The 14,800-nt window shown below is 39.1% G+C and overlaps 1 protein-coding gene across 1 annotated transcript in view; it reads left to right on the top strand.

Moving 5' to 3' along the window:
• The window catches only part of KDM4C (lysine demethylase 4C), a 418,075-nt gene that overhangs the window by 329,436 nt on the left and 73,839 nt on the right, over nucleotides 1-14,800 (top strand). Inside the window, exon 18 of the mRNA XM_068552402.1 lies at nucleotides 4,756-4,941. Within this exon, the coding sequence (XP_068408503.1) occupies nucleotides 4,756-4,941 (186 nt within the window). The remainder of the gene's footprint in view (nucleotides 1-4,755; nucleotides 4,942-14,800) is intronic.

Below are 14,800 nucleotides of genomic sequence, written 5' to 3' on the forward strand. Positions count from 1 at the left end.
TTTGTGAATTATCTGTAGTGGCTTTTACACTACAGTTGACCCTTGAGCAACATGGGTCCATTTATCTGTGGAATTTTTTTTTCAATAAATATATGGGAAAATTTTTTGGAGATTCGTGGCAATTTGAAAAACTTGCAGATGAACCATGTAGTTTAGAAATATGGAAAAAATTAAGAAAATGTTAGGTATGTCATGAATGCATAAACTATATGTAGATACTAGTCTATTTTATCATTTACTACCATAAAATATACCCAGATCTATTATAAAAAGTTAAAATTTATCAGAAGTTACACACACAAACACAGACCACACATGGCGCCACCCATTACATTTGGCTCCCATAGAGCAGTCATATTACTGCTTCTTCATTATTAATGCATGAATCATTATACCTGTAAATAAATGTGAATTTTTTTTAACATTATCTTTTCATTTTTGATGCCTAGTATTAGCAATATGTTTAACATCTACAGTTTTTCATATCATATAAGACAATATTGATGTAGGTACTGACAGACAATTCACCTTGTAAACAGATGATATAAACTTAGGTATGGATAAATATAGTACAGTACTGTCAATGTATTTTATCTTCTTTGACTTTTTAAATAACATTTTCATTTCTCTAGTTTACTTTATTGTAAGAATAGCGTGTATAATACATATGACATACAAAATACATGTTCATCGACTGTTTATGTTATGGGTAAGCCTTCTGGTCAGCAGTAGTCTATTAGTAGTTAAGTTTGGGGTAGGCAAAAGTTACATGATTTTTGACTGTGCAGGGGTTGGGGTTGGTGCCCCTAAGCCCCACATTGTTCAATTCAACTGTACAATGCAGAGTCGAGTACTTGCAACTGGTACTGTATGGCTCACAGGCCTAAAATATTTTTCTGGCACTTTAAGAAAACTTCTGCTACCCTTGGTCTATAAGATAAAATTTAGTCTGTTTACAGTTAACTTACTGATATGTTTGGGTTTAGCTCTACCAATTTACAACGTGCTTTTTCCTTTGCTCCCACCTGTTCTATGTTTCTGTTTCTTTCCTTTCATGTCTTTGTTTGAATTTATTATTTTTCCTTATTCTATTTGTTCTCACACTATTAGTGAATTGGTACTTTTACCCTTTTTCCAGACAATTCAAGAACATTTAGAACATTTAAAACTTCACTTTTACTACTTCTTCCTTATATGCTACAACTGTCATCTATTCAAATTCTCTCTCTGTTTTCAAACCCAGAAGACATTACTGTTATTGTTCATACAGTCCATATTCATTTAGATTTATCCACATATTTAGCATTTTTGTTACTTCTTCATTGCATACTTCTGACCCTTGAATGTGAAAAAGAAAAAATAATCTTTATGTTTGCTCTCACATTTGAATGAAAATTAGGCTGGATGTAGACCAAATTTAATTTTCCTCCATAAATTGGAAGACATTGTTTCATTGTCTTTTAGCACTCACTATTGCAGATTAGAGATCTGATAGTAATCTGATTTTTCTCTTTTATTCTTTGGAAGATTTTGGGATTTTCTCTTTTTATTTGGAAATATAAGATGTATCTAAGATGTGTTTAGGTGATTAAAAAAAAAAAATTAACCCTACTTGTTGGGCCTTTTTTCAGGTCTGGAAAATTTCTGTTATTTTCTCTTTTTCTATTCATCTAGAATGCCTTTTAGAGAGATAATAGAACATCTGGATCTCTTTTCCATACTGCTTAGCATTTGTGTTCCATTTTCCTTCTTTTTTGATCTTTTCTTCTGTGTTCTGTACAATCTCTGGACTCCATCTTCCAGCTGCTAATTTGATCTTCAGTGGGATCCATTTCAGAATTCAGCACATCTTAATTTTTTTTTTTTTACAATAATATTTTTAATTTTAGAACTGGGTGGTTGTTACGGTTTTTTTCAATTGATGGGATCTGTTTGGGAATCTCTATCATAACACGTGCTGCATCTCTTTTAAACTCGTCTTCTGTTTCCCCTTACCTGATTCCTTAGGCCAGCTATTCTTCTATTTATTAATTATAGTACCTCTTGTTCATGGCATTGTTTTCCTTCAAGTGTTCGTGATTTTTAAAGTATATGATTGTATTTTATCTTGGGTGCACTATTTTTTTTCCTTAGCCCAAACGAGAATTCATTTGTCTTATTGGCAAATGATAGGTCAGGTCACAGGACTCGGATTCAGATCGGATCAGGTTACTTCACCTGCTGATGATGAGTGGGGGCAGGTGGGCCATGGGGTTGGCCTGACAGTGGGTCCTTGTCTTTTAATTATTTGCTTCCACTCTTGACGTTGGCCTTGCCAGAACTGCCTCCTCAGGGATACCTACTAATAGTTTTTTGCTGGGGCTCTCCTCCCTGGAATTAAGTGCTCTCTTTTTTGTTAGTCAGTGCTCTTGTGGTTTCATTCTTTTTCCTATCTCTGTTTATTTAGGGTTTGGGGCTGGTGGGTTTGTAGCAGGGGCTGAGGCCACCATCTTGATCCAGTCAGTCATTGCATTTCTTTAAAGCCTTCTTCCCTATGTTGCCCCCAAGCATACCTCATTGCACTGGTCATTCTAGTTTCATATAGCATTTTGTTTCTACTTTTTTCATAGTACTTAATTCTATTGTAACATTCTAGGAAGTGTCTTATATGTCCTAATCTTTGCCCTATTGAATTAAATTCCGCAGCCCAGCAGTACAGGTGTTGAATTGCCATAGATGCTTTAGCCAAGGTAGAGAACAATTGGTTTAGTAGCAAGCAAGTGAAACTGGGGTTTGGAAATACTATGTAGACTGTAATACAGCATACGGAATGGCTCCCCTACTAAGTTTTGTGGAGTTCTCTATCTCTGCGAGAACCTATCAGATGTTTAAGCCAAACTTCTCAACTCTGTGAATAAACATCTTCCAAAGCATTGCATCACAATAGTCTGCAGGTTGGCTTTCTAAGGATTCTGGTTTTATCCTTAGAAATGGCCACCTCTGGTCTTCCTGGGAAAGGAGGCACTTCCCTTACTAGATTCCAAGGAGTGAGTTATTAGTAGGCCTAAATGTATTCTCTCTGTCTCCTTCCGTCTTTCTGGAGAGCTTCTGTTTATTGAGGAAGTTAATGGTAGAAGAGGCTGGGAGTTACCAGTTCATTAATTAGCTAAGTCATAGTACTCTTTCTTACTCTTAATCCTATTTAATTGGTAAAATAGGAAACAATTTCTCCTTTCGTACATCTGTCAATATCTGAATTTATTCAAACACTGACCTCTTTGTGGTGTGATTAGGCTCTTAAAAGATTATCTGATTATGCCTGGGGTTCCTGATATGAGGTCTTTCTATTATATCTGTCATCATATTTCAAATGGTTGGCATTGACAAAAAGATACTGGTAAACCAAGAATTACCAGGAATATATTGAAACTGATACCAAGAATTGCCAAAGAGATATCAAGATGTTAGATAATGCTTTTGTTTGTATTGTAATGGATCTTTTTTTAGTTCTATGGGAAGATGAATCAAAATGGCATGAAATAAAAGACTGCGAGACTGGTTAGGAGGCCATTACTACACTGGACAAGACACCATGGACAGAGATGGTGAAAGTTGGTATAGATGGGTAGGTGAGATCAGAGCAAGATTAAGGTGCAGAATCTATAAGACTGAAGATGCTGATCAGATGTGAGGGCAAAGAAGAGTTAGAAGTTTTGTCCACATTGATTCTTACAGGTCTGTTGATAAAATATTACAGTCCTCAAAAGGCATTGAGTATAAGTACCTTTTTTGTCCCAGGTAGGAAAATGTACCTATAAAAGAAGAACATTTGCATCATCATTTGATCAGATTGCAGACTTACTTTATCCTTAGGAATGAAAAGTTGAGCTTTTTGATCATTCTGTTTCTTCTGCTTTCTGAACCTGACCCTGTGTTGTTCTACAACTATTTTTTCCTAACCTTCAAGTATTAGTTCACAAATCTTGCATTTAGTGAAGCTGTTTGATTTTTTTCCATCTCTCATAACAAATGTACTGATAATGTTTAGGGCTAATTGTATGCAATTTAATTTTCATATTGTGATAATTATTATTGCAGTTTTTATTTCCATTCTTTCTTCCCCAGGCATAGTCAGCTATAGATGTTCAACAGAATTAGGCCCTTTGGGGTGATTTTCAATTTTCTCACTTTGGGAGGCATATTTTTGTTTCAGTCATGAAGGGTTCAGATTTGGATTATTAAACACTTGAGCCTGCAGTTTCCACATTGGACCATTTAACACTTTACGTTTCCTTGTAAATGGAAACGTGAGCCCAGTTGTGTGCTCTTTGGGTATTTCTGAAGACCTCGTCTAACTTAGGAGAGTATGTGCCTGTCTGTCAAACCCATAGTCTATCTCTTGATGTACAGAAAGGCCTGGCATGCAGAAGGTAAAAGAGAAGTAGCTTCAGCATTCATGGGTGATTTACAGGAGCACCCGGGGGGCCTCTTCCTCAGCTCTGTGCCTGGAGAAGCATGTGCAAAAGGGCTTGGCTTTCCTCACCACAAGGATTATTTCAGCACGTGTCTGGTAGTATGCGGCCGTAGCTGTGTATTTCCTTGAAGGTACGCAGCTTATGTTGTCACAGTCACTCTCACCATTAGGGGCCCTGGAGGTCAGGCCTTGTTGATGTAATCAGGTTTTTTACTCTCTAATAGCTATTATGCTGTGAAGTGTGGAAATTGGCTGAGTTAACTGAGTTTGAATTGATGCTCTTCTTTGTTTTAACCCTCCAGAAATGCATGTTCTGCAGGCACCGGGTGAAGAAGGTCTCTGGAGCCTGCATCCAGTGTTCCTATGGCCGCTGCCCGGCCTCATTCCACGTCACGTGTGCTCATGCTGCTGGGGTGCTGATGGAGCCTGACGATTGGCCGTATGTGGTGAACATCACGTGCTTTCGACATAAAGTCAACCCAAATGTGGTAAGGCCTGCTCTCCCTTTAGCGATGCCAAGACTGCATATGAATCCCTTCCTGCACACCTCCCAGGGCTAGCGTGCTCTACTCTGTAATGTTACTCATTGATGATGTGTCTAGACTGTGAGTTTCTTGAGGGCAGGTATTATACATTATTATTTACTAGTATTTGCCCAAGACCCATCAGTGTCTGGCACATGCTAGATGCAATAAATATTTATTGAGTTGAATGAGTGAATGAACAGATGAATGGATAAAACTCTTTATGCCTGTTCTGGTTTGGGGTCTGTATACAGGGCTGCTGAGTATGCTTGTACAGGTTGTGTCCTGCACATCTCTGGGATGAGGGGGAGAGCATTTCTGGGAAGAGACTAATGTGAAAGCATCTCCTGAGATCCTGCAGTGTTTAATCCAGACACCTGTACACTCTGGCCTTAGGGGTTTATTTAATCCCTTCTAGAGAAAACAAAGAGCAGCAACCCAGTAAAGGGAGGGAGAGGGTGATCACAAGTGTTTGGGGACTTGCTGTCTGAGACGGGATAAGTTAGGGGCAGCATCGAGGCCCTGGGAGGAGTGAGGACAAGCTCAGAAAAGCAGAAATGCAGAAGAGAAGTTCAGAGGGCAGCGTTTTCTGCCTTTTCCATTTCACTCAGGACTGAACCTATTTCTGGGAAAAGAGTGTTTGCAACTAACTAACATGTGAATTTAACTGTAAGTCAGTTGACCTGTCCTTGGTGAATGGAGTCTTTCCTCTGTTTCAAAGGCTTAGAATCATTAAGAGGTAGTTGCTATGCCTTTGTTAGCTCTCCTGTTCATCGTCATTGTTTTTGGCTGCCAGTGAGGACTCTAAAGCATCCTATCGACCCTCAGCTTTGCTAACGTGCTGCCCCTTGTTATCCCTGGGAAGCTTGGCCACAGATTATTTGCAGACTAACATGCTTGTCCTATGTCTCTAATCACCTCCTGTGAGCAGCCTGCCAAGTCGTCGGTATGGGCTTGGGGAGCCGTGACGCATACACAACAGATCTCTCGGCTTTTTAATGATTCTGGCAACTTCCATTGGTGTCTTGAGAGATGCTTGATGTTTGTGGGTTGGAACTCGGTGTGGATGCATGCGAATGTGCAAATGTAGAAAATGACATCACCAACTGTCACATCTATTTTAAAGTCATTTTCCATACTTTTCCATTGTCTTAGGTCTCAAGTTACATATTCATTCGTGCTTTTTCCTTAGTTTCTTGAGTTGATGGGCTCTTGCTAAGAATAGTATATGTACTCAGCAGAAAACACACTTCAGCAGCTTAAAAAAATTACACTAATAACACATTGCATTACGTGGCGCTTTGCCATTTACAGTGAAGTCACTAGTATTACCTCATTAGATGACACATGTGAATACATTTTGAGATGTGAACCAGGTCATGGCCTCTGGAGTCAGAGTTGTTGGTGTTCACACTTAGATTCTGCCAGTAACACATGTGCAGCCTTGTGCAAGTTCTTCTCTCTGAGTCTCAGCTTCCTTGTCTACAATGGCATGCCTACCTTACCACGTGGTTTTCAATCCACCGGACACTGTAAGCCCTCAGAAAATGAAAGTTGTACTACTGCTTTCTCTTTTTGCTACTTCTGCTGCTGTTGCTGCTACAATCCTACGTGAACTGGGCCACATGAGTAATATTATCCCTGCCTCAAGGATAAGAAGCTCAAGTTCAGAGAGGTTCAGTTTTTTGTCCAAATAGATTCAGTTAATGAGCGACAGGTGCTGGAATGTAAATGTCTTTTCAGCCCCTACTCTACTATTTGTTGAATTCCAAACCCCAAACCTCCAGTGGTGCTAGAGGTGTTCATCTAAAGCTTTGCTTGGGATCATACATTCCCTTTTTAATATTCCAGAGCTCTGTGGTTACTGATGATTATATTGAAGTTGCTATTAAAGAGATCCAGGTGTTCAATCAGGACCTCATTCCTCTTAACTCTGATGTGTGGCTCAGTCAGGTTTATGTTACTAATGTGTTTCATAAATGATGATGAAAAGGAAAATATTTGACTTTGAGGTGATTTAGAAACTACTCTCCCCTACAGATTACTTTAAGCTTGGTATACTTTGTAAAGGGTAGGGAAAAGATCGTATAATTTACATTACATGTGACAGGTTTTCCTTATGAGGAAAACATTTTAGTGATCGTAAATTGCGTTTGCAAAGCTCTCTAGGGGGAAGCACTATGAATACTGGATTTCTAAAATACATTCCTGAGAGCGAATACTTATCCATTATTCTTTAATTAGACTTCAAGTATAGATTCCTCCCCAAAATGTTTGACAACTAACTAGAGGGAATTCATAGAATCTGGCAACTTTGGTTAAGAGCATTGTAATTACCCTTACTGCGTTAAGTGTCCTTTCATTTTTCAAGTATAAAAAAATTGAACTTCACTCAAGGATCTCTCTTTGTGTAAACTGTGAGTGCCAGGGGACACACTCCCAAGAGTCGGAAGTATAGTTTGTCTATGTTCTTAACCATGCCTTGATTGTTTGGGACTAATGGGCAATCACTGAATCATAGCAGTGGAAAAAACTCTGAGATAAATTTCAGGCTATCTTGGCGAACCAACACAGGCATTTTAGAGAGTAGAGGATGCCTGTACAATTTAGGTGAAATGAAGTATAAAGCTATAGTTACTTCAGTATTCCATTTTTACTCACTTTAGAGTTTTTGTTTCCCTTTTTTTTTTTTTGCTTCTTACATTATTTGCTTTTTTGCATCCAAAAGGACCATTTTAAAGTAAATTCTACTCCTCCTTTAATGCCATAAATTATTTAAAATATACTAGCTTATTCAGTGTTGTTGAGCTTTGGGTGTAAAGTCATTCTGGATAATGGTATAAAAATTTTGTCTGATTTATTATAATGCACTTTTCCAGTAGACAGTAATCATACTCTGTAATTAGAATGATAGTATTTGGAAAAATAGGTAGCTTTCAAATTCTTAAAGTAGAAAGGAGCATATTACAGAAAGTGTTCAGCTAATCCTTGTTAATCTAAATTTTAGTTTGCAGTTTTCAGTGTTTTTGTCAAACATATTTTTTGACTGGCACCTTACTTTCTTTCAAATATGAGGTTTCATTCGTGTGTGCATGTATGTGTGCACATGTGTTTAGGTGTGTAGTGTTGTGGTACTTGACCATCCTTTGCCGTGAGCCACTGTGACCTCTTTTCTGGCTCTATTTCTGAAGGTTCCATTGGATGTATTCCTAACCCACTTACATGCATGTTGCACAGATGTTTATAAGGAAAAGACAGAGAACACAATAAATAGTAAAATGGCTTTGAACCTGGGAGCCTTGAAAACATTTCTTCTACAGAGCAAACTACAAGCTGCTCATAAATTATATACTTCCTGCAAAGTACATCCACCACTGGGCCATCTCCTCACACCTGAGTAAACTAGACAGGTGTCCAATGGAAGAGATGCCTGAATAATGAAGGGCAACAGAACTGAGAAAGATGGAATGCACAGATTTCTTTTTCAAGCAAATTACTTCAATATTAGATTTATAGTGTTTGTTCCATATATGCAGTGTTGGAGCTCCAGAATCACTTGTACTTTATGCATTAATACACTGTAAGGAACAAGGCCTGTCTAATACAGAATCTTATACAAGGTACATCATTTTCATCTTAATACTCTCTCCTATCAAAGACATTTGAGAAATTTATTTCCTTTATAATTTTCTAAGTTGTGGCTATTAGCAGGGAGACAGACACCTATTCAAAAAAGAGGAAGAACTTGAAGTAAACATCTTAGTGGTCAATTTTTTTCCCGCTATTTTGTGTACCTTTTCTTCAATTTTTTTCTATTATTTTAACTAGATCATTATATTAACTGATTTAACCAGTGTTTTATCTTTTAAACTAGTACTCAGCCTTCCATAGAAGCTGCTTGGTATAAATTTGTTGAAATAACTCGCTAATGCTAGGGAATGAGCTTAGTGGACAGAAGAGAGCTAGTGTTTATTGAACATCTTTTATGTCGTGTGTGTGTTAGATATTTTATATGGGCACCTTATTTCAAGGCAGTGTTCTTGGTGTGGGCAATGGAAAGTAGTGGTTATGTTGGCTTCTGTATGGCACCCCCCCACACACTCTGAAAGTTTCTCTTGTTATTCTGCCCCTTTAGCTTGCCTTCATGTTCTATTCTAGCACTCACCTTTGTAATAGAACTTGAGTTCTTGCTCAGCACGTACTGACTTCTTTCCCCACCTGTGTCTTCAGGCCAGCTGCCCAGACAAGCTTTAGCACAACTCCTTCCCTGCTGGCACTATGCATGGCTCAGGACAGGAGGGACACCCGCATTGCCCAGGATCTGGTGAAGGGCTTATAGCAAAGCAGCTCTTCTGGTTAATCTATGCTTACATAACTAACCTTTGGGTGGTAATGGGGTGAGGATACCTGTCATCACTGACAATAAAACCTTTCCTTGGTGTGCAGAAACAACTTTCACCTTGCCAGCATGTGGAGCAATGGACGATCAAGGCCCCTAAATTCTAAACCCTAGAATATTGTATAGTGTATTGTACTTTCGGTATCAGTTGTTGAGAAAACACCAAGTGACCAAAAAAAAAAAAAAAAAACCATTAAGAAATCAGTAACATTTTATATGAATTCATTAATTATAAAAAGGGTCTGCAGTGTTTCAGGTTGATTATGGATTGATAGGGAGAGACCCCAAATACTCATTCCCACTCTAAATCCCCACTGACCATTTTGAGCATCATTATGGGTTCTAGCCTTTTAGAGATCCAACAGGTACCAGTTGACTGTAATTTTCTTCTTGGTGCTTCTGTCACACTTTGACCATGTGGTTTCAAAACCAGGCACTCTGACACAGAACGAGGCTCTTAGCTGCTATGCTCTATTCCATAATAAGATAGGGTAAATAAAGATATGAATAAAATGTTTTGGGAGTGCTTGGAAGGAAGTCACTAATTCTATAGGGGGCAGCCAGGTAGAATTCACAGAGGAGGTAACATTTGTGCTGGTTCTAAACAGAGTTTGAGTTTGCTGAGAGTTTGAGTCGATGTGTTGACCCTGTCGGAGCCAGGCAAACTCGCTGGGATCGGAAGGCCACACTGAAAGCAAACTAAACTCTCACTTGTGATTAGTTCTCAGTTATCCAGTTGTCTCTTGATTCAAACTATAGTTTGAATCCATCAGTGTTTTTTTTTTCTTTTTCTTTTTCTTTTCCCTCCTTTAGTTTGGATTTCCATTCCATGGCTTGACTCTGTCCCCTTCTAGTTTCTCTTCCATGCTCTTAAGAAAGAGAACCAGGATTTAGCTAACACTCATCTAACAATGATCTGAATGGTGCCATTTCCACAATCCTCTTCCTGCCCCCCAGATCTGGGTGTCTTTGTGTTTAACTGACAGTGTTTGGTGGTTGTTGTTTTTCCTATAACAATTTGGATATTGCTAACTCCCTTTCTGTTCAGTCAGTAAAGTTTGCTATGACCAGATAACAAGCTCTTCTTAGACTTGCACATAATAATCTGGTATTTGTATATGATTTGTTTCTTCTGTGTAAATTATTTTTGAAATGCCCTTCTGAATTTGTACTGTTACTGAAAAGCAGAGAGAATTCTGACCAAAGCAAATGTCTGGAGTAAAAAGTTCTTAGCAAGGGTTCAAACAAACAAACATACAAACAAACAAACAAACAATACGGTGATTCAAGGATGAATCTGATCAATCTTTCTAAATCATACATACATTTGGAAAAAGAAATCCCTTACCCTTTTATCAGTAGGAGTGTTTTGTTGAGATCTCAATCCATGTATCCTAGATGACAGAAAGGTAAGGCCAGATTTGCCTGGGAGGAGAAATATTTAACACAGACATTTTAGAATATTTACAATTGGAACCAATTTTTCCCTTGTTCACTCTGTCAGGTAGAACCAGTGAAGACAGTGTTTTTCTTAATTATATCAAGAAAATTAAGTATATCCCACTTCAAACTTCTGTACTCTATTAATAACCCTCATTTTAATTTCCTGCTCCTCCTTCTGTAGACATTTCCAGGGGAAGGACGAGGCCAGTGATCATGGAGCTTTTCTCCCCCAGGCTTCCAGTCAGTAGAACAAGGGCTTCAGAGGATCTGTGGCACATCCTCGGTCCCTGGGGTCCCATTGTTATTGCCTTCATAGCTAGTGTAGTTAGGGAATCTCTCTGAGGGCCATCCTACCTTCTGCTGGGCCTGGCTGTGGGGCATAGAGGAAAAGTTCCACTGACACTGACACTCTCCCCACAAGCTCCCTGCAATCACCTCATGGTCCTAGGCCAGAGGCTCTTTTGTCTCCATTGAGCCATCTTTAGCTTACCCTTCTGTCCCTCTCCATTTTCCAGCTCCTTTTCAAAGTCTGGCCACTTGGTAAGGGTCTTTGTGCCCGTCCCAGCTCGGGCACCAGCTGCAGAGATTCCAGACCCATTTCTGATGCTAATTAAAGTGTTTCAAGGGATTTTTGAACTTGTGGGAAGAGATTACAGGTGCCTCCATTGCAGATTCCAATTTTAATACAGTCAAGGATACAGAAACTAATCAGAATGGGGAGACCATGCAGGCAGAGAAAGGCCAAATGCCTTGGTGTGCCACCTCTCCTGCACACTGTTCCCTAGTGGGCTACCCAGTTGTGGCAGTATCTGCATGGGGTTGGCTGCTGCTGGATCTGAATCAAAACTGTATTTTGCTAGCATATGTCGATAGTTGCTCTCTATTAAGGGTTTACATTCCCATTCTGGAAGAATGTACTGTTAACAGTCTGGGTCTTTCCATTTAAGGAAAAATTTGCAAGCAACTGGCTCTGGAATCAGACTTCTGGTCAGCAAAGCCACATCCTCATCTGGGGGCTGAAAGCAGAGTGGGTTTCCAGGGGCTCAGAACAATATCTCTGCCTTTAAGTACAGCATTTCTCCAGACCCTGATTTCTTATCCTTTATCCTTTAATCTGGTTGGGTAAAAAAACATTATTTCAAATGCTTCCCGGAAACATCCAAATGCATTTGAAAAATGTTAGGACATAGGTTGTGTGGGACGCCCTATTTATTTTGCAAATAGACAGCACTTGCTCCTAAGGGCCTGAAGAGCCCCTGAAATAACTCTGAAGCCATGTTGGCTACTGAGGCCTTAAGTGTTTTTGATGTGAGTGTTAGCAATCACCCTCTTTGGAGCCTTAATTTTCAGGAGCTCTCTTGTTCGACAGCCTTGGCTGTCTTCCTCTCTCTCAAAATGCAGAATAAGGTAGCTTTATAGGAAGGAGAATTTTGCCTGAACTTTTTTCAGCCTTGTAAAACTGCAAATTAATCCTGATTTAAACAAGAACATTTCATGAAAAAAAAAAATCTGCATCTTGGTACAGGTGTTTGGTTTTTATCACTAAAGCAGACTCATCAGAAGCCCCAGGAGAAACTTGTCAGTGTTGTATTTCCTGCTTGGCCCTGTTATCCCCACCCCCTGCCCCAAAGTGCATCATGGAACCAGGGACCAGTCAGCAGACCTGCCGCAAAGGGGCCAACTGCAGGAAGGAATGTTTACATGGGACGGTGGATACTTGGCAACTTCAAGGACCACACGTACTGAGGAAAATCAAGTCTTCCACTCTAACAACCACTTATGTGGCTACGTTTTTTAGCATAGGTAAGATGTGTTTCTATATGAAACACTTGCTCAGTTTTTCACAGAATTAATATTTCTCAGTTCCCAGGAAATTTTAAGCTTTTCAGCAATTTATACACCTTTTTTAAAAAAGTAATTAAGGCTTGCATTATTGTCTGATAGCTTGTTAAGAAAATTAAGTAGTGACACTAAATCCCGTATTTTAACATGGGTATTACAGTCAAGCACCATGGATACAGTAGAGAAATATAAATGGAATGTGCCACAACAGCAAAGGGTATTTGACATTCCAACATCTTGTAAAGCATAAGAGGCAGGATATTTAATTCCTTCATTTAGAAAACAGTAATTAGATGCCATAGTCGTAATGAAATCCATAGATACTGACAAAATGTAATGAGAGTATAATTTTATGAGACTATTAACTGCAAGCAATAGAAAAGACACTTAAATGAGGTAAGTTCCAAGGTTCCTATCTGAAAGTCTAGGTCTATGTTCTGTGTCCACTTTCAGCAAACATGATATATAAAACTCTGGATTAACTAGAAAGGCCTCTTGAGGTCTCTTGGCAGGAAGCCAGGCAGCCTGGGGCTACTTCCCCCCTTTCCACAGAGTGTTGGTAGCCATCCTGGGCTCTGACACATTTCTCATGTGTAAATAAATACTTCTTTCCGGGTATAAAAGGGATGGTTTCTTGACCATTCCTTATCTGAAGTTGGCTTGTTTTCACCGTGAGGTTTCATGTATCCTCCCTGTCTTGTCCCACACTGGGTATAGTGGGTCAGTGAAATTATAGTTATCTGAAGGAACATAGGAAATTCCTGTTTCTACATCTTTCAATAAAACATTCTTTTAATTTTTCTTTCAGCCATTACTGGGCTGACCTGTCACTCAGAAGCTTTTTCTTGGGGCAGGAGGAAGGGAGAAGTGAAAAGCCTCTTCTTTGTGGGCATCGGATACGCTCATGGGTTATTTTCCATTTTGTTTGTCTTTCCTTGAGAATTAGGTAGGCCTTTTAGTTAACTTTGTCCCCCTTTTCTCATATATTTCTTAGGAATTAGAAGAAAATTAAAAATTTGCAAACCCTTATATTAAACAACTTTTAACTGTACCTTAAAGTGTGTTGTCATGTATCTCTATCATGTATTTTGAGAAAAGAAGAGCATCCTTAATAGATGCAAAGGAGTAACTTTTGTCAAGGCTGCAGAGCCCATAGAGATTAAAAGGGGGGCGACAAGGCACGGGGCTGGAAAGCAGGGGCTGCTCCAGGGCCTCTCAGTCCTTCCCCTGCCCTTCCTGCCTCCACTGGAACCCCACACAGCTCTCTTTCAAGCACAGTTCTGGGCACATAGATGCATTTAATTAACACTTGATAGACTGACAGATGGATATTAGCTTGCTTGCTTAATAGCGGACGTTAAAGACTGGATTTGTCCTCTTTGATTAACATTGATGATTTGATTAACATTGGTGAGCCAGTGAGGCAGAATCTGCACTGTTCCTGCTGTTGTTGTGATGGGCAGTAGAAAGCTTTTGGCTGACTTCTCTGCCACTGCTCCTTTGGCTGTTTCTCCTGAAATTTCAAACGAAGCTTAGGAAGCTTGCACTTGTTCATTCTCAATCTCTCTCTCTCTCCTCTGTCTCTCTCTACCTCTCCCTCCCCTCTTTCTCTCTGATGCTCATGTAAGTAGTGTGCCTTTGTAGAATCAGAATTGCTTGTCCCACCCTGATTTTCTCTCCTGTTCAAGGTGACTTCCCCCTTTTGTTGAGAGCAGCATATCAAGGTAGATGAGGTAAATAAAATTAATAATAGCTAATATTGGTTTAGTGTCTTTTAAAGTTTATTGAACGCTTTCATAAGTATTGGGTTGGCCAAAAAAGATTCGTTCAGTTTTTTCCTTAAGATGCCTCTAGTAGTACTTAGTTGTCTTTAACTTCATTTGAAACAATTTTGTTAGATGGTATTGTGACAGCTATCATATCAGCGTACATTTTTAAAAAACTTATCATTTTGATATTGGTGAATTTTTGTGCAGCCATTTTAATATTGAAGATGGAAGGGAAAAAGCAACATTTTTGGCATATTATGCTTTATTATTTCAAGAAAGGTCAAAACGCAACTGAAATGCAAAAAAAGATTTGTGCAGTTTATGGAGAAGGTACTGTGACTGATCAAACGTGTCCGAAGTGGTTTGAGAG

Source organism: Eschrichtius robustus, chromosome 10 (genome assembly GCF_028021215.1).
Source record: "Eschrichtius robustus isolate mEscRob2 chromosome 10, mEscRob2.pri, whole genome shotgun sequence".
NCBI classification, from domain to species: Eukaryota; Metazoa; Chordata; class Mammalia; order Artiodactyla; family Eschrichtiidae; genus Eschrichtius; species Eschrichtius robustus.